General features: G+C 39.6%; 1 protein-coding gene across 1 annotated transcript in view; it reads left to right on the forward strand.

Annotated features, from left to right (window-relative positions):
* The window catches only part of CCDC39 (coiled-coil domain containing 39), a 69,658-nt gene that overhangs the window by 38,291 nt on the left and 10,441 nt on the right, over positions 1-20,926 (forward strand). The window contains exon 14 of the mRNA XM_010352521.2: positions 14,275-14,398. Coding sequence (XP_010350823.2) covers positions 14,275-14,398 — 124 coding nt within the window. The remainder of the gene's footprint in view (positions 1-14,274; positions 14,399-20,926) is intronic.

The raw sequence follows: 20,926 nt of genomic DNA on the forward strand, positions 1-20,926 counted from the left end.
TGTGGTATTATTTCTGAGGACTCTGTTCTGTTCCATTGATCTATATCTCTGTTTTGGTACCAGTACCATGCTGTTTTGGTTACTGTAGCCTTGTAGTATAGTTTGAAGTCAGGTAGCGTGACGCCTCCAGCTTTGTCCTTTTGACTTAGGATTGTCTTGGCAATGCGGGCCCTTTTTTGGTTCCATATGAACTTTAAAGCAGTTTTTTCCAATTCTGTGAAGAAACTCATTGGTAGCTTGATGAGGATGGCATTGAATCTATAAATAACCTTGGGGAGTATGGCCATTTTCACGATATTGATTCTTCCTATCCATGTACATGGTATGTTCTTCCATTTGTTTGTGTCCTCTTTTATTTCACTGAGCAGTGGTTTGTAGTTCTCCTTGAAGAGGTCCTTTACATCCCTTGTAAGCTGGATTCCTAGGTATTTTATTCTCTTTGAAGCAATTGTGAATGGAAGTTCATTCCTGATTTGGCTCTCTGCTTGTCTGTTACTGGTGTATAAGAATGCTTGTGATTTTTGCACATTAATTTTGTATCCTGAGACTTTGCTGAAGTTGCTTATCAGCTTAAGGAGATTTTGGGCTGAGACGATGGGGTTTTCTAAATATACAATCATGTCATCTGCAAACAGGGACAATTTGACTTCTTCTTTTCCTAACTGGATACCCTTGATTTCTTTCTCTTGCCTGATTGCCCTAGCCAGAACTTCCAACACTATGTTGAATAGGAGTGGTGAGAGAGGGCATCCCTGTCTTGTGCCAGTTTTCAAAGGGAATTTTTCCAGTTTTTGCCCATTCAGTATGATATTAGCTGTGGGTTTGTCGTAAATAGCTCTTATTATTTTGAGGTACGTTCCATCAATACCGAATTTATTGAGCGTTTTTAGCATGAAGGGCTGTTGAATTTTGTCAAAAGCCTTTTCTGCATCTATTGAGACAATCATGTGGTTCTTGTCTTTGGTTCTGTTTATATGCTGGATTACGTTTATTGATTTGCGAATGTTGAACCAGCCTTGCATCCCAGGGATGAAGCCCACTTGATCATGGTGGATAAGCTTTTTGATGTGCTGCTGAATCCGGTTTGCCAGTATTTTATTGAGAATTTTTGCATCAATGTTCATCAGGGATATTGGTCTAAAATTCTCTTTTTTTGATGTGTCTCTGCCAGGCTTTGGTATCAGGATGATGTTGGCCTCATAAAATGAGTTAGGGAGGATTCCCTCTTTTTCTATTGATTGGAATAGTTTCAGAAGGAATGGTACCAGCTCCTCCTTGTACCTCTGGTAGAATTCAGCTGTGAATCCATCTGGTCCTGGACTTTTTTTGGTGGGTAGGCTATTAATTGTTGCCTCAATTTCAGAGCCTGCTATTGGTCTATTCAGGGATTCAACTTCTTCCTGGTTTAGTCTTGGAAGAGTGTAAGTGTCCAGGAATTTATCCATTTCTTCTAGATTTCCTAGTTGATTTGCGTAGAGACGTTTATAGTATTCTCTGATGGTAGTTTGTATTTCTGTGGGGTCAGTGGTGATATCCCCTTTATCATTTTTTATTGCATCTATTTGATTCCTCTCTCTTTTCTTCTTTATTAGCCTTGCTAGCGGTCTGTCAATTTTGTTGATCTTTTCAAAAAACCAACTCCTGGATTCATTGATTTTTTGGAGGGTTTTTTGTGTCTCTATCTCCTTCAGTTCGGCTCTGATCTTAGTTATTTCTTGCCTTCTGCTAGCTTTTGAATGACTTTGCTCTTGCTTCTCTAGTTCTTTTAATTGTGATGTTAGAGTGTCAATTTTAGATCTTTCCTGCTTTCTCTTGTGGGCATTTAGTGCTATAAATTTCCCTCTACACACTGCTTTAAATGTGTCCCAGAGATTCTGGTATGTTGTATCTTTGTTCTCATTGGTTTCAAAGAACATCTTTATTTCCGCTTTCATTTCGTTATGTACCCAGTAGTCATTCAGGAGCAGGTTGTTCAGTTTCCATGTAGTTGAGCGGTTTTGATTGAGTTTCTTAGTCCTGAGTTCTAGTTTGATTGCACTGTGGTCTGAGAGACAGTTTGTTATAATTTCTGTTCTTTTACATTTGCTGAGGAGTGCTTTACTTCCAATTATGTGGTCAATTTTGGAATAAGTGCGATGTGGTGCTGAGAAGAATGTATATTCTGTTGATTTGGGGTGGAGAGTTCTATAGATGTCTATTAGGTCCGCTTGGTGCAGAGATGAGTTCAATTCCTGGATATCCTTGTTAACTTTCTGTCTCGTTGATCTGTCTAATGTTGACAGCGGAGTGTTGAAGTCTCCCATTATTATTGTATGGGAGTCTAAGTCTCTTTGTAAGTCTCTAAGGACTTGCTTTATGAATCTGGGTGCTCCTGTATTGGGTGCATATATATTTAGGAGAGTTAGCTCTTCCTGTTGAATTGATCCCTTTACCATTATGTAATGGCCTTCTTTGTCTCTTTTGATCTTTGATGGTTTAAAGTCTGTTTTATCAGAGACAAGGATTGCAACCCCTGCTTTTTTTTGTTCTCCATTTGCTTGGTAGATCTTCCTCCATCCCTTTATTTTGAGCCTATGAATGTCTCTGCATGTGAGATGGGTCTCCTGAATACAGCAGACTGATGGGTCTTGACTCTTTATCCAGTTTGCCAGTCTGTGTCTTTTAATTGGAGCATTTAGTCCATTAACATTTAAGGTTAATATTGTTATGTGTGAACTTGATCCTGCCATTATGATATTAACTGGTTATTTTGCTCGTTAGTCGATGCAGTTTCTTCCTAGCCTCGATGGTCTTTACATTTTGGCATGTTTTTGCAATGGCTGGTACCGGTTGTTCCTGTCCATATTTAGGGCTTCCTTCAGGGTCTCTTGTAAGGCAGGCCTGGTGGTGACAAAATCTCTAAGCATTTGCTTATCTGTAAAGGATTTTATTTCTGCTTCACTTATGAAACTTAGTTTGGCTGGATATGAAATTCTGGGTTTAAAATTCTTTTCTTTAAGAATGTTGAATATTGGCCCCCACTCTCTTCTGGCTTGTAGAGTTTCTGCCGAGAGATCTGCTGTTAGTCTGATGGGCTTCCCTTTGTGGGTTACCCGACCTTTCTCTCTGGCTGCCCTTAAGATTTTTTCCTTCATTTCAACTTTGGTGAATCTGGCAATGATGTGTCTTGGAGTTGCTCTTCTGGAGGAGTATCTTTGTGGCGTTCTCTGTATTTCCTGAATTTGAATGTTGGCCTGCCCTACTAGGTTGGGGAAGTTCTCCTGTATGATATCCTGAAGAGTGTTTTCCAACTTGGTTCCATTTTCCCCCTCACTTTCAGGCACCCCAATCAGACGTAGATTTGGTCTTTTTACATAATCCCATACTTCTTGCAGGCTTTGCTCATTTCTTTTTCTTCTTTTTTCTTTTGGTTTCTCTTCTCGCTTCATTTCATTCATTTGATCTTCAATCGCTGATACTCTTTCTTCCAGTTGATCGAGTCGGTTACTGAAGCTTGTGCATTTGTCACGTATTTCTCGTGTCATGGTTTTCATCTCTGTCATTTCGTTTATGATCTTCTCTGCATTAATTAGTCTAGCTGTCAATTCTTCCATTCTTTTTTCAAGATTTTTAGTTTCTTTGCGCTGGGTACGTAATTCCTCCTTTAGCTCTGATAAGTTTGATGGACTGAAGCCTTCTTCTCTCCTCTCGTCCAAGTCATTCTCTGACCAGCTTTGATCCGTTGCTGGCGATGGGCTGCGCTCCTTCGCAGGGGGAGATGCGCTCTTATTTTTTGAATTTCCAGCTTTTCTGCCCTGCTTCTTCCCCATCTTTGTGGTTTTATCTGTCTCTGGTCTTTGATGGTGGTGACGTACTGATGGGGTTTTGGTATAGGTGTCCTTCCTGTTTGATAGTTTTCCTTCTGACAGTCAGAAGGACTGTCTGTTGGTCTGTTGGAGATTGCTTGAGGTCCACTTCAGACCCTGTTTGCCTGGGTATCAGCAGCAGAGGTTGCCGAAGATAGAATATTGCTGAACAGCGAGTGTACCTGTCTGATTCTTCCTTTGGAAGTTTCCTCTCAGGGGTGTACTCCACCCTGTGAGGTGTGGGGTGTCAGACTGCCCCTAGTGGGGGATTTCTCCCAGCTAGGCTACTCAGGGATCAGAGACACACCTGAGCAGGCAGTCTGTCCATTCTCAGATCTCAACCTCCACGTTGGGAGATCCACGGCTCTCCCCAAAGCTGTCAGACAGAGTCGTTCGCGTCTGCACCGGCTCCCGCTACTTCCCCTGTTGGTCTTCAGCTGTGCGCTGTCCCCAGAGGTGGAGACTACAGAGACAGGCAGGCTTCCTTGAGCTGCTGTGAGCTCCACCCAGTTCGAGCTTCCCAGCGGCTTTGTTTACCTACTTAAGCCTCAGCAATGGCGGGCGCCCCTCCCCCAGCCTCGCTGCTGCCTTGCGGATAGATCGCAGGCAGACTGCTGTGTTAGCAGTGAGGGAGGCTTCGTGGGCGTGGGACCCTCCCGGCCAGGATTGGGATATATTCTCCTGGTGTGCCTGTATGCTTACAGCGCAGTATTGGGGTGGGAGTTACCCGATTTTCCAGGTGTTGTGTGTCTCAGTTCCCCTGGCTAGGAAAACGGATCCCCTTCCCCCTTGCGCTTCCAGGTGAGGCGATGCCTCGCCCTGCTTCAGCTCTCACTGGTCAGGCTGCAGCAGCTGACCAGCACCGATTGTCCGGCACTCCCTAGTGAGATGACCCCAGTACCTTAGTTGAAAATGCAGAAATCACCGGTCTTCTGTGTCGCTCGCGCTGGGAGTTGGAGACTGGAGCTGTTCCTATTCGGCCATCTTGCTCCGCCCCCACTTTTATTATATGCTTTCTCAGCACTTATTGACAAGATGTAGCTTCTTCAATCTGTTAATGTGTTTAATCATATTGCTCAATTTTTCAGTCAAACCAACCTTACATTCTAGAAAAAACCCAACTTGTCTGTTTCATATTGTCTTTTGCATACATCTAGATTTTGTTAGGGAATATTTTAATACAATTTTTGCATCTATGTTCATGTGTACAAATGACCCATAATTCTCCTTGCTCTACTGTCCTTGTCAGGTTATCAGGCTATTAAGGTTATGTCTGCCTTCATAAAATGACTTTTGTGTATTTCTTATTTTTCTGTACATGGAATATGTTTCTAAGAGAGTGGAATTATATCTTTTTTTGTCTTTCAAAGACCTTACTGGAAAAAAAAGCCATTGGGAGCTCGAAGTTTTCTATGGGGGAACATTTTCAACTATTGGCTTATATACTGGTTATAGGACAATGCAGATTTTGTATTTATTATTGATTCTGTTTTGGTAAATTATATTTTTTCTCTAGGAAAAATTTTCTATATTCAAATTTTCAAATTTATTGCCAGTTATTTGTAATTTATAAATTGTAAACAGTTGTTTATAATTTTATTTAATAGTTATAGTATTTTTAGAGATGACTTCTTTTATATTCCTGACATTGGTTATTTGTGCATTCTTTTGGGGTAGGATAATTCTCACAAGTTAATCAGTTTTAACATTATTTGGAAAGGATCTGCTTTTACTGATATTTTCTACTGTCCATTATTTCATTAGTTTCTGATCTTGCCTTTACTACTTTTTCCTTCTTTTATATGGGTTTTTAATGTTCTTTTCCTAAATTCTTCAGATGCTTAGCTTATTAATTTTCAGCTTTGAAGTCTGAAAAAAAAACTGAGTATTATATTAGCTGCATCCCATAAAAAATTAATATTGCCATTTTTTTCTTTTTTGCCTTTCCTGTCTTTCAATTGTCATAGACTTTACTTTTTAAACTTTATTGAGGTATACTTGAGATATATAAGTTGCACATATTTAAAGTGCACATTCGATAGGTTTTGACATATGTAATATACCAGAGAAACCATCACCACCATCAAGATAAAGTATCTGTCACCCCTACAAGTTTCCTTGTACCCCATTGTAATTCCTCCCTTCAGTCCTTCCCCAGTGTTTATCTCTCCAGACAACTGATCTGCTTTTCATCCATATAGTTTGGATTGCATTTTCAAGAGTTTTATGTAAATGGAATCCAATAGTAGGTCTGCCTTTTGTCTGGCTTTTTTCATTCAGCGTAATTATTTTGAAATTCATCCATGTTGTGTATATCAATATACATTCCTTTTTATCAGGGGTTGACACACTTTTTCTCTAAGAGCTAGGTAAGTAACTTACAGTTCCTTGCAGGCCATATGGTCTTTGTTTTATTTTTTAACTTATTCCTAAAATTTTATTTCAATAATTTTTGGAAAACAGGTGGATTTTAGCTACACAGGTAAGTTCTGTAGCAGTAATTTCTGAGATTTTGGTGTATCTGAACCCAAGCAGTGGACACTGTACTCAAAGTGTAGTCCTTTATCCCTCAGGTCCCTCTCACATTCCACCCCCCACAAGTCCCCGAAGTCCATTTTATCATTTTTATGCTCTTCCATCCTCATAGCTTAGCTCCCGCTTATAAGCGAGAACATAACAATATTTGGTTTTCTATTCCTGAGTTACTTTACTTAGAATAATGGAGTCCAACTCCATCCAAGTTGCTGCAAATGCCATGATTTTGTTTCTTTTTGTGGCTGAGTAGTATTCCATGGTGTATTTTCTTTATCCACTTGTTGGTTGATTGGCATTTAGGCTGCTTCCAGTCATTGTTTTAATAACTCAACTTACTCAACTCTGTCATTGTAGACTGAAAGCAGCCATGACAATATGTCCAAAAATGAGCATGGCTATTTTCCAATAAAACTTTATGAATATTGTAATTTTAAATTTTCATGAAATATAATTCTTTTATTTTTCTAATCACTTAAAAATTTAAAAGTCATTCTTTGCTTGTGGGCTATCCAAAAACAGGTGGCAGGCAGGATGGTTTGCTGACCCTGGCTTTCTCTTGTTAAATAGCAGTATTCCATTCCATGTGTTTACTCCAGTTTGTTTGTACATTTACCTGCTGATGGACATTTGAGTTCTTTAAAATTCTTAGCTATAAGAAAAGGTGCTATGAACATACGTGTTCTTGGTATGAATATATGCTTTCTTTTCTCTTGGATACTTAGGAGTAAAATTGCTGGATCATGTGATAGGTATATATTTAACTTTTCAGGAAACATTAAGAAATTGCCATGTATTCATTATTTCTGTCTTTCCAGCTTTTCATTGTTTTTACTGAATTTTGTTTTGCCTTTTATTTGGAAAGTAAACATTCTAATTTTAATTATTTTGTTGGTTATTCTTAGATTTAAAAGAAACTTTAATCATTTCTGTATGAATACTGAAAATTGATTAGCTTCTATTATTTTCCCCTTCCTAAAAATACTACATTTGGCATCTTTTACCTCTTCTTTTCCTCTTCCCATCTTTCACATATTGTTGAAATATTGATGATACTCTCTTGCTATTGTTTTTAATATTATGTCTTTACTTTTTAAAAAACTCCTTAATGTGCACTAAGCTGTAGATCCAAATGTCAGCAATAATTTAAAATTACCTATGTGTTTTGTTTCTTGATTTTTTTTCATGTATCCCTTGTCATCATTCTATTTTCTTGGATTTCATTTTTTGGAGTATGATTTTGAATGTTTTTTCAAACTGATGTTTTCTGAAACTTTGCAGTCCTTGTATGTTTAATATATATTAATTCTCCCTTAAACTTGAATGACAGAACATTGTAAAACATTGACTACAGTGTTGTTTATGAGAAGTCTGATTATAGATTAATGAAATTTATCTTGTAGGGAAACCGGGCTTTGTTTTCTTTCTGGAAGCTTTGGGACACTCTATTCTTGGTGTTTCATAATTTTCTTGTATGTTTCTGGGTGTTTTGTCATTTTAAAGTTTCTCTTGCTTTACCCTTCCTGGGTGAACTCTTTCAGTGATTTAAAAAAAAAAAAAAAAATCTTAGGTTCAGGGATACACGTACAGGTTTGTTATACAGGTAAACTTGTCATGGGGGTTTGTTATACAGATTACTTCATTACCCAGGTACTAATCCTAGTACCCAATAGTTATTTTTTTTGTTTCTATCCCTCCTTTCACCCTCCACCCACCAACAGGTCCCAATGCCCATTGTTTTCCTCTTTGTGTCCATGAGTTATCATTTAGCTCCCACTTATAAGTGAGAATGTGCCGTGTTTGGTTTTCTGTTCCTGCATTAGTTTGCTAAGGATAATGGCCTCCAGCTCTATCCATGTTCCCGTGAAACACAGTATCTTATTCTTTTTTATGGCTGCATTGTATTTCATGGTGTATATGTGCCACGTTTTTAAAATCTCATCTGTCACTGATGGGTATTTGCTTGATTCTATGTCTTTGCTACTGTGAATAGTGCTACGATGAATATTTATGCACATGTGTCTTTATGGTAGAATGACTTATATTCCTTTGGGTATATACCCAGTAATGGGATTCCTGGGTTTAATGATACTTCTATTTTTAGTTTTTTGAGGAATCACCACATAGCTTTCCACAGTAGCTGAACTAATTTACATTCCCAACAATATTGTATAAGCATTCCTTTTTCTCTGCAACCTCACCAGCATGTTATTTTTTTTTTTTTTGACCTTTTAATGGTAGCCATTGTGATTGGTGTGAGATGGTATCTGTGGTTTTGATTTGCATTTTTCTAATAATCTATTGAACTTTTCTTCATATGTTTTTTGGCATATGTAGGTCGCCTTTTGAAAAGTGTTCATGTCTTTTGCTCACTTTTTAATATGGTTGTATTTTTTTCTTGTAAATTTGTTTAAGTTCCTTATAGATATTGGATATTAGACCTTTATCAGATGCAGAGCTTGCAAAAATTTTCTCCCATTTTGTAGGTTGTCTGTTTTCTCTGTTGATAGTTTATTTTGCTGTGCAGAAGCTTTTCAGTTTTAATTATATCCATTTGTCACTGTTTTTTTTTTTTTTTTTTTTTTTTTTTTTGTGATTGCTTTTGGCATCTTCATCATGAAATCTCTGCCTTTTTCTCTGTCCAGAATAATATTGCCTAGGTTGTCTTCCAGGGTTTTTATAGTTTTGGGTATTACGTTTAAATATTCTATCCATCTTGATTTTTGTATGTGGTGTAAGAAAGGGGTCCAGTTTCAATCTTCTGCATATGGCTAGCCAGTTATCCCAGCACCATGTATTGAATAGCAAATCCATTCCCCATTGATAGTTTTTCTCAGTTTTGTTGAAGATGAGATGTTGGTAGGGATGCAGCCTGATTTCTGGGCTCTCCTGTTGCATTGGTCTGTATGTCTGTTTTCATACCAGTACCATGTTGTTTTGGTTACTGTAGCCCTGTAGTGTACTTTGAAGTTGGGTAACGTGATGCCTCAAGCTTTGTTATTTTTGTTTAGGACTGCCTTGGCTACTCAGACTCTTTTTTGGTTCCATATGAATTTTAAAATAGTTTTCTAGTTCTACAAAAATGTCATTGGTAGTTTGACAGAAATAGCATTGAATCTGTAAGTTGCTTTGGGCAGTATGGCCATTTTAATACTGATTCTTCCTATCCATGAGAAATCAGCTTTCTGCTGATTTCCTTGAGCAGTGTTTTGTAATTCTCATTGTAGAGATCTTTCACCTCCCTGGTTAGCTGTATTCATAGGTATTTTATTCTGGTTGTGTAATGGGATGGCGTTCCTGATTTGGCTATTGGCTTGGCTGTTGTTGGTGTATGGGAATGCTGGTAATTTTTATATGTTGATTTTGTATCCTCAAACTTTGCTGAAGTTTTCTATCAGCTGAAGCAGCTTTTGGACTGAGACTATGGGGTTTTCTAGATATAGAATCATGTCATCTGCAAACAAGGATTTAGATGCTCTTTCATTCTCTTGCCTGACTGCTCTGTCCAGGACTTCTGATACTATGTTGAGTAAGAGTGGTGAGAGAGGGCATCCTTGTCTTATGCTGGTTTTCAAGAGGAATGCTTCCAGCTTTTCTCCATTTACTATCATGTAGGTTTGTCATAGATGGCTCTTACTATTTTTGAGCTATGTTCCTTCAGTACCTAATTTATTGAGAATTTTTAACATGAAGAGGTATTGAATTTTATCAAAAGCCTTTTCTACATCTATTAAGATAATCATGTCATTTTTGTCTTTAGTTCTGTTTATGTGATGAATCAAATTTATTGATTTGCCCCAAGCACCCTGAAAAGCTGCAGGCACTCAATGTCAGCCCACGGAAGCAGCCAAAGGGGCTGTACCCTGAAAAGCCACAGAAGCAGAGCTACCCAAGGCCTTGGGAGCCCACCCCATGTATCAGTGTGCCCTGGATGTGAGACATGGAGTCAAAGGAGATTATTCGGGAGCTTAGTGAGTGCCCTGCCAGGTTGTGGACTTGCATGGGGTTTGTGGCCCCTCTGTTTTGGCCAACATCTCCAGAACAGGAACATTTACTCAATGCCTGTAACCCCATTGTATCTTGGAAGCAACTCACTTGTTTTTTATTTTACAGGCTCATAGATGGGACTTGCTTTGTCTCAGATAAGACTTTGGACTTGGACTTTTGAGTCTTAACTCAAAAGTTAAGACTTTGGAGGATTGTTGGGAAAGTATGATTGGTTTTGAAATGTGAGGACATGAGATTTGGGAGGCACCAGGGGCAGAATATGGTTTGGCTCTGTGTCCCCATCCAAGTCTCATCTCCAACTGTAATCCCGTGTTGAGGGAGGGACCTGGTGGGAAGTAATTGGATATTGGTGGTGGTTTCCCCAGTGCTGTTCTCATGACAGTGAGTTCTCACAAGATCTGATGGTTTAAAAATATTTGGAAGTTTCCCTCTCTTTCTTTCTCCTGCTGCCTTGTAAAGATGCTGCTGCTTCCCTCTTGCCTTCCATCATGATTCATGATTAGGTTTCCTGAGGCCTCCCCAGACATGTGGAACTGTGAGTCAATTAAATCTCTTTTGTTGTCAATTATCCAGTCTCAGGTAGTATATTTATAGCAGTTTGAAAATGGACTAATACAATAGTTATTCCTTTAACTGTGGTGTAGACTGAGTACAGTCAAGACTTCTTTTCTGGATGTTTTCACAGGGCCAAGGCTTTGTGTGGGGTCTTTATTTGTAGCTGACTTCTTTGGTTTCACAGGAGGATATGTTAGGAAGTTATTTTTGGTGTTGAAGCTTTGGGGTGTGATCTAGTAGGTGATGCTTAGGTGTAGTGGTCAATAGGTAGGCTCTTGCTTGGCTGTGTGGTTCCTCTATATTTCCTCACAGTTGTGTCATGCTCTTTCTCAATGCTCTGTAAGTGTGGGCTCCTCTCTCACCTGAGTGCTGGCTGTAGATCATGGCTTGGTGCTACTGGGCTGCCCACCACAGCTCTGGGGTGATCTCAGGGCTTATGTTTCTTTCCCAACTTGGAGGCAGCAGAGGAAGGTACCTTAGTAGTGGTTGTGGCTGAGGGTCTTTTGGTTGTCTCCTGAGGGCTTCATCCCAGAGAGGTGCAGGTCAGCAATCACTGAGTGCAATAAACCCAGGATGAGGTGGTCTGTGCTATGGGCCCAAGCTGGGGACACCCTGCCTGGTGATGAGCAGTAGGGGTTTATGTGATCCATGGGAGATGGACTGGCTTCCTCTGCTTGGGTGGATTACAGCTTGTTGCAAATACGGATGAGGTACTTAGGGTCTTTGCTCCTTGGTTAATCTGAGGATAGCTGGGGTAGTACCACTGCAGAGCCAGTGGCAGAGGCTTTTGGTTGCCCCTGGCGGCTCTACCTCTGAGAAGCATTTAGCTGCTGTTACTGGTAGTGTTCAGCTGGTGGGGTAGGAGGCTGTAGTGCTGGTGTGAGCTTGTGGCTTGCTGGGGAGCACGGAGTTAAGGGAGTCGGGAGAAGACAGTGGTGTCTTCTCTGCATGGTGCCTGTAGTGTGCTGTAAGCTCAGGCATAGACCTCAGGTTGTTTTTTCCCCAAATCAAGGGCAGCAGGAATAGAACTGCTGCTGTGGTCGTGGCAGAGGGGTTATCATATGCCTCGGGGAGTCTCCAGCAAACTCCAGTCCACTACCAGTGGGTATGCTCAGCCATGGGTGGAGCAACCGTTCTGTGGTCACGGGCTGGGGCCCCTGTCTGGTGAAAAGTTGGGATAGGGGTTTCCAGGGAAGAGGTGCTGAACTCCTTTCTGTGTGGTCTCTTTTAGTTATTTCACTCAAGTTTTTCTTCAGGTCAGGAGAATATTTTTCTATTTAATTTTTTTCTTACCATCATATTCTCTGTTTTCTCCATTTGTTGCTCACTTTTAGTAGATGTTGGCCCTTTTAGGTCTGTCCTCCAGGTTTCTTTTTTCTACTTGTATTTTACTTTCTCAGATATTCTTTCTCTCTCCCTATTTCCCTCTCCTCTGCCTCATCTCCCCCGTCTCTCTCTCCAGATTGCTCATTAAATCTTTATTCTTCACTGTTCTTACATTGAAAACGAAAACTTATTTGCAAGCACTGTTGTTTCATTAGTCCTTTATTTTCATAGCAGCCCATCTTGTTTTATGGGTGTTTTTGGAATCAATATCCTCTTCTCTTTTAGAGGGTACTAATTAGAAGACTGAACATTGTCTTCTATGCATTATGTGTTAATCTCAGGTCTGTTCTTTGTTCATTTTGTTCATTTATGCTGTTTGCTTTCCATAAATGTTTGATGGTCCTTTGTTTTCTGTTAATATTTATTAATAAATTCTTACTAATCAGTGGATATTGGCAGCTAACTGGTAAGGGTTTCCTCTGCAATTAAGCGGATTTCTGGTTTTCTCCAACAGATTACTCCTCTAAATGGGAGGGCTGATTGTAGGCTCTTGAGCTAGTTTGTCCTGTAAAGAGCATAATAGCTATTAAGCAGGGTTAGGATTTCATGGTTACAAAAAGTTATGAAGTGTTTGAGTGATGAAGACTTCATCTCATTCCTAAGTAGAACTGCCTTTCTTTTTCATTTACTTCCACTGTTGGGGAAGCCTAGACTTACTTCATGTTTTTACCTCTTTCTCTAGCTTCAACATGTATGCTAGGAACTGTGGTAACTTTCTGGTTATCACTGGAGCAGAAAGCATTCCTGGCATTTCTGTATGCTTTGAGGGGTTGAGGGGAATGGCCCAGAGGTGTTGATTATAGCCTCATAGATCACTCTTGTTCTTTTTCTTATTTCTGTGTTTGATTTTTTCAGACTTCTTTGGTGGAAAATGGCTTCTGCTTCTGCAGTGGTCTTCCATGTTTTTATCTTTTTTTCCCATTAATCTTACCCCATCTGTTTCCCATGAATTCATGAAAAAATATTGTACCTTTCTGGTTCTCAGAACTGCTATGTTGCTGTTTTTTTAAAAAAAAAAAAAAAATCTTTTTTTTTTTTTTTAATTTTAGAAAGGAATAGCAATATACTGTGATTGGTCCACAATCTTGAAGTCCAGCAAGGTTTTATGATCATATACAGGATGAGTAAATATTTTCTGAGGAAATGAGTGATAATTAAAAATAAGAAAAACTGTAACTTCTGACACTATTTAAACATATTTTACCATGAGTTTTCTCTAGCAGTAGAAAAATGGGTAGGTTGAGGATTTCTTTTTCATCATGATAGCTTACTTTCATGAGTTTGTGGCAGGCAATTGTGTCACTCTCCATATTGCCATGCATATATTAAGGTTACTAAGTTCTAAAAAATAGCTCAAAAATATAAATTTACTGAAATAAAAGGAGAAATTAACCAATAGATTTAAGAATCTCAATCTGAATGCTGGAAGACAATTCTCAACCGCCCTGTTTGCACTATCTTTTTAAAGACGTTTGAATAGCCAACAGCCTCAGAAACTAGAGGTAACATCTCCTTCTGGAGCAAAAGTTAGGCATGTTTGCTTATTCCCCACTATAAAATATTTGGGTTACCTAGGCTTGAGATTCCTCAGCTGTGATGCAAATCTACCGTGTGCAGCATCCACTCGAGCCCCTTCTTGCCCCCATGGGATGTAGGGAGCCAGGGGAACCAATGGCTGTGTCATGAGAAATAAAGTCTTTTGTCTCTGAAACAGGAATTGCGTCTTTTGCCAGCAAAAGACACAGTGAAACTGTGGCAGGCTAACTTGTCAGCTTTCAAGTAGGGTAAATATCAGATCCTTCACACCGAATTAAAATGTGAGAACAAATTTAACCTGTTTGAGTTTAGTAGTGACACAAATCCAAATGTCTTCAATAAGAACACCTGATAGTCCTTTAAAAATTCTAAAGTATGTTATTCATTTCTCAGTGTTTTTTTTTCTTATTAGCACTGAGTTTCATGAGCGGCTAAGTAAAATTGAGAAGCTGAAGAATAGATATGAAATTCTGACTGTCGTTATGCTGCCTCCAGAAGGAGAAGAGGAGAAAACACAGGCCTATTATGTAATAAAGGTAATTTTAATTGATTCACAGTTGTGATGGTATGTTTTGTTAACTCATTCATTGTAATCCTCTGAATTAAAAAACAAAAAAACAAAAAAACAAAATTGCAACTTTCCCTCCATGAAATCTAGCAACTATTTCACTTAATTAGGGCCACTGTTACACTTAACAAAGGCCAAAACATTCATTCCTAAATGGAGATACTGAAAGCACTATTCATTCTATATACCTCAGATACTGAAAGCACTATTCATTCTATATGCCTCCAGTCCGTGAGGTCAAGCACTGCCCTCCGATTCCCAAAACTTACTGCGAACTTACTCCAGAGCTCTTCCTCTTTTGAGTTCAGGTCATTCTACTTGACCATTCCTTGACTTTTTTCTTTTTGCTATCATTTGTGGCATGTCATTTCCCCTAGTCAAGATTCGTAATCTTTTTAAGACCTATTACCACTCTAAGTGTCTTTGGTATGCATGTGACAACCTGTTCAACACTTGAGGCTTAAAGCTTTCCTTTACTTCACTATAGCCACCCACTCTTATGCCACACCCTGGCTGGACCTTAGCATTTCTTGGAGCTACACCACTTCTGAATTTTAAACTCCAGTTTACCATTATAGTCCTGGTAAGGCAGCTGTTCAGATAAGAAGAGGGCGCTTCCCTGCCCTCATATTATAGGGAGACAGACCAGGTGAATCTGTTTTTTTTCTTCTTCTGATGTTTGACAGTAGTCTGTCATCCCACAGTTATCTTTAACCCATAAGGGGAAATGCATTAAGTGATGTGGAATTGAATGCTATTCCCTTTCTAAGCACTGCTATAGTCATTTTTCCCATGTAGAAAATACCCTGAGCAGGAGTAATTTCCTTTATAGAAAGGTCTAGGATATTACTCAAAATTCTACAAACAAGGGATGGAACTTGTAACTTTGACTTATTTCCCTGTACCCTACACGAATAGGGGTGAGATGATCTTCCAGTTCATACCTTCAGAGAATAGCTCTTGTGGATGCTCTCTCCATTTGACTTCTACCAACTTAATTAGCCAAATTTTCTCCTGTAGTTCTTCTTCAAATCTGCCCCTAACAAATACAGCAAGTATGGTATGCCTGTCACTTTGTTTGAAATTCTGCCTTTCCTATGAGAAATCAGTCCCAGCTCTCAAAACGTTCTTATTGTCAGTCTGTAATACCTCAGGCTTCTGCCCAAACACGACTTTTCTCCTCTCAGGTTTTAAAAGTTCCTGAAGGATATAGGGTAGACTCTTTTTAGGTGTTGGGAAATAGGGAGATGTTGCAATTCCAATTAAGTTTCTCTACCAAGTGGTGTGATGGGTTACCTAAAAGTACTGGTGTTAAGTGTGCCTTTGTCCATATCCTACCACTGCTTAGAGAGGTGTCCAGGAGTAAGCTACTTAACCGTGTGAGGCCTAAGTTTCCTCACTTGGAAAATGAAACAGGTAATACTGTTACTCTTGTTGGGAAAATACATGTAAAGCCCTTGGGATGGTGTCTGGCACAAAATGAGTCCTCAATAAATGTTAGTTATTATTGTTATTACTGTGATCATGCTGATTAACCTAACTCAAAGGAAAGAAGGCACGTTTTATATGAAGAATATTCCTTCTGTTTACAGTGAAAGTGCTGGATAAATATCAGAATAATGATTATGTTAAATGAACTGAGGCTATCAGTGACTTCCTCAATGTCCTGATGCCACATTTCTTATCTTCCATCTTATCTGGGATCCACAGCTTGGCACGCAGTTATTCCCATTTTTTTTGTTGTATAGCATATTTACACTTTTTACTGATAACACTTCACAAGTCTCAGATGTGTAAAAATGAAACAAATAATAACTAAACTCAGTCTAGCTTGTATCAGGAAAAATTATGGCCTGAAAAACAGAGAAAAGCAAACCATGGGTGCAATGATGCCAGTGCATGGTGAAACCAAAGTGCTGGCATTTTCTAGTGGGCCCTCCAGGTATTATCTGATTTACAGGAGTGCACACCTTTGACTCTCTACTGACTAACTTATTTTACAACTCTGTAGGTATAGATGATAACTTGTAGACAACTGATAGTAACACAAGTGATTCTTGCTGCTAACAATGTAAATGAATTTTGGCCAGCAGAAATACAACTCTGCTCTGTAGAAAAGATAACCCAAGCATCAAAGTTTATTACACTAAACTATATTAATATGTTTTGCATCTACCAGCAAATTCACTTCAGCATTTCTGATTCTACATGTCTATAAAATCTGTTCTTCATATTCTTCTTTGAAATAGTCTAAACATCTTACTGGCTCTTCATTAACAAGTTAAATAAAACCTTTAATAAATGCTCATTTCATATTTGTATGAGAATTTTTAACTATTTGAAAATAGTATCTTGGCATTTTCACTGCTGGGAAAAACCTTGCCAATTAGAAGTTAATTTTTGTTTTTTCAATGTAAATCTGTTTTTCAATGTAGTGGATTCTGTTTCTTGATGTAGTAGATTTAGGATTTAAATATAGTCAATTCAAAAATTTTCCCCTTCCCTTATCCTTCTTATGTTACCTACAAAGGGATCCCTCCTGATGGATACATATATTGTTTACAAACACATATTGTTTATGACTGTAATAGGAATTTGATTACAATGCTAACCACTGTTGTCTTTCCTGAATGTTGTGGATTAGGCCTCAGCAAAACCATGCACTGCAGCCAAATGCTGCCCACCACTTGTCTTGTAAATAAGTACTGGGAGACAAAATACACACATTTATTAATTTATACATTGTTATGGCTGCTTACATGCTACAATGACAGAATGAAGTAGAATGGCCCATAAAGTCTAATTACTATCTGGCCCTTTACAGACAAAGCTTGTCGAGCCTTTTTATTAGTTTCTGAGGGCTGCTGTTACAAAATACAATAAACTAGATGGTTTAAACAACAGAAATACATCTCTCGGGCCGGGCGCAGTGGCTCACGCCTGTAATCTCAGCACTTTGGGAGGCCAAGGCGGGTGGATCACGAGGTCAAGAGATTGAGACCACCCTGGCTAACACGGTGAAACCCCATCTCTACTAAAAATACAAAAAATTAGCCAGGCATGGTGGCAGGCACCTGTAGTCGCAGCTACTTGGGAGGCTGAGGCAGGAGAATGGCGTGAACCTGGGAGGCAGAGCTTGCAGTGAGCCGAGATCGCGCCACTGCACTCCAGCCTGGGCAACAGAGCAAGACTGTCTCAAAAAAAAAAAAAAAAAAAATGATGAAGGTGTTGATAAGGTTGGTTTCTTCTGAATGCTATGAAGAATAACCTGTTCTATGTCTCTCTCCTAGCTTCTGGTGGTCTGACAATCTTTGGTGTCCCTTAGTTTGTAAATGCATCACCCTGAAATCTGCTTTCATGTTTACATGGTGTTCTTTCCTGTGTCTCTTCACATAGTTTTCCCTCTGTCCAAATTTCCCATTTTAATAAGGACACCAGTGACATCAAATTATGACCAACCTAATGACCTCATTTTAACTTGACTATATCTGCAAAGACCCTATTTCCAAATAAGGTCACCTTCTGGGGTACCACAGGTTGGGACATCAACATAACTTCTTATAAGGGACACAGCTCAACCCATAGCTCCTGTCTTTGGTCGTGTAGTAAGCTCCTGTCTTTGGTCTTTGTTCTATGGGGGTGTACATGGCTTTTTCATCAACTCTAGTATCTTCTAATATCTGACCCTTAAGGGCCAAACTGAAAAATATAATTAGTAACCAATGAAGGACTAGTATTTTTCAAACCTCATTTCCAAGTTCCTCTTAGTCTTTGCAAGGAAACAGTCTAGTTCTGACCACAATTTAATGAAACTGTCCAATTAAGTTACTTGAAAATGTTGGACAGAAACTTTTGAAAGATATATCATCTCTGATTTAGAAGTGAATGGAATCAGAATTTTAGAACTTCAGGCTATACATGGAATTCTATCAGGATTTGGCATAAAATGAACACATTCAACTCCTTCATTTGAAAAATGAAGAAACTGATCCAGTAGTCCACAACTAAAATCTGTTTGGCTCATTCCAGCTCGGTCTCCCACTATACTATTATATTTCAAATGAAATGGGGTTACCAATTTGAGACTCACAGAAATTAGATATAATTTCTATAATTTTTTTTGCTAAACTTTTTAAAATTATGTAATACTTATCACAAAGTATGTGTAACTAATGATCTGAAGCACAATAAAACAAATGCCGGTGAAAATGTTAAGAATGGAAATATTACTAATAAAATTTACCTTTACAATTCCCCCTGCCCTGCTGCAGGCTGCTGTGAAACTGACATATAAGCAGACGGCACTCCCCACAGCTTCCTACCCATGTAAATCACCTGAGGAACCACAACCTCTCCAGCCCTGGGCCCACAGCTGGTGCCATTTTGAGAATTTAATGCTGGGCTGTGCCTTGACACACTATTGCAGCTACCACCTGTCCAAGGTGGGAGGGGGTGACCAGGCACTCCAGTGCACCCCTAAGACAATTCTCACGACCTTGCTACTGGCTGTTGTGAGACGGAGGTGTGAGAAGACTGCACTCCTCACAACTTCTTACCCACCTGCACACCTCACCTAAGAGGGACCCTGCACTCTCTGGTTGCAAGGCCACAGCCAGCACCATTTGGAGCATTTAATGCTACACTGTGCCCCATATTTGGGCCAAGTGCAGGCTGACTTGCTCTAGCTGTCTCCGATCCAAGGAGGGAGAAAAGAGACCAGGCACGCCCATGTACTCTGGTGACAATTCCTGCCATTCCACGATGGCTGCTGTGGGACTTCCTACAGCTTCTTACTCATGCTGTTGCACCTTTGAGAAAGGTTGCACCCTCCCTGGTGGCAGGCCTACAGCACAGCCACCACAGCCCATACCTGAGTATTCTGCCAATGTCTCGGGAACCACCCCATCTCTGACTGTCACAGCCAGCACCTAAAGGTACTACCAAGGGGCCTGAGGACTAGTCTGCTGGCCCAAACCCATCCCCCAAGTCCTCAAGTATGCCATCCAGGGGTCCAGATAGTTACCAGCCCAGTGCATCACTGTTGGCACATGATCAGTCCTGCTATAGTGTGAAGTTGGGGCAACTTAACCTACCAATACCACCACAGCTGACACCCACTCACGTGCACTACCAAGAGGCCAGAGGACCAGCATGTCCAACCCACTGCAGCTACCAGCAACACCAGTGTGGACCTTCTGGGTTCCAGTGAGTTGCTTTACTACCACTACTGCCATTACCTGCATCACACCAGCTGCCCAGGGGCCTGAAAACCTGCCTACATGTCTGGCCCATCATTCCCAGTACCAACATCTGAGCAAGCTACCCAGAGGCCCAAGAATCAGCCTTCCAGGACCCACTAACACCAGTGACAGCACAAGCTACTCTCGGGCCTAAGAATAGATATACTCAGCCCACCACTGCCACCAATGGGACCCAAAGACAGGCTTACCTGGCATCCTAGACTGCAGCAAAACTTCAACAAAGGTCAACTAATAACCATACCTTAACTCACTGAGGAAATCACAGATACCACTGACCCTGTGGACCGCTAAGAAATCATACAAAGACCACACTACCACAGGCACCCCATATCAAAGCATCAACTACGTATGTACATCTTCAGAAAATCATCCCCTAGGAAAGCAATTTCAAAAAAATGAGCAGAAGCAACTGTTACATGAGATATGCATCTATCAATGGAAGGACACAGGAACCATGAAAAAGCAAGGAAATGTGAACCACCATATGACAACTATTCAGCAATAGATCCCACTCAAAAAGAAATCCTTGAAATGCCAGATGAAAAATTCAAAATATTAATAGAAACTCAATTAGATGCAAAAGAAATCTGAAAACCAACACAAGGAAAGCAGAAATCAATTCAGGGTATGAGCAAAAAATTTACCAAGGAGATACCTAAAAAAACAAAACAAGAAAACAAACTAGAACTGAAAAACTGAAAGAACTATAGTACACACTGGACACTTCAATAATAGACTACACAAGGAAAAGAAGGAGTCAATAATAGATAAGACAAGCAACAGAGAGAATCTCAGACCTTGAAGACAGGTCTTTTAAAATAATCCAGTCAGACAAATTAAAAAAAAAAAAAAGAATAAAAAAGAATGAACAAGGCCTTCAAGATGTTTCGAACTAGTAAAGTGACTGAACTTACAAATTATCAGTTATGCCTGAGGGGTAAGAGAGAGAAGAAAGCTTAGAAAGCCCATTTAAGGAAATAATTGATGAAAACATCTCAAGTCTAGTGAGAGAGTTAGACATCCAGATACAAGAGGCCCAGCAATCCCCAGGAAAATACATTTCAAAATAATACCTCATTGTGGTGTATTGTAATCAGAATGTCTAAAGTCAAAGTGAAACTGCAAGAGGAAAGTTAAAATTTGCAAGAGAAAAGCATCTAGTCACCTATAAAGGAAACCCCATCAGAGTAACAGCAGACTTCTCAGCAGAAATCTTACAGGACAGAAAAGAATGG

The sequence above is a fragment of the Rhinopithecus roxellana genome, chromosome 1 (genome assembly GCF_007565055.1).
Source record: "Rhinopithecus roxellana isolate Shanxi Qingling chromosome 1, ASM756505v1, whole genome shotgun sequence".
Taxonomy (NCBI): domain Eukaryota; kingdom Metazoa; phylum Chordata; class Mammalia; order Primates; family Cercopithecidae; genus Rhinopithecus; species Rhinopithecus roxellana.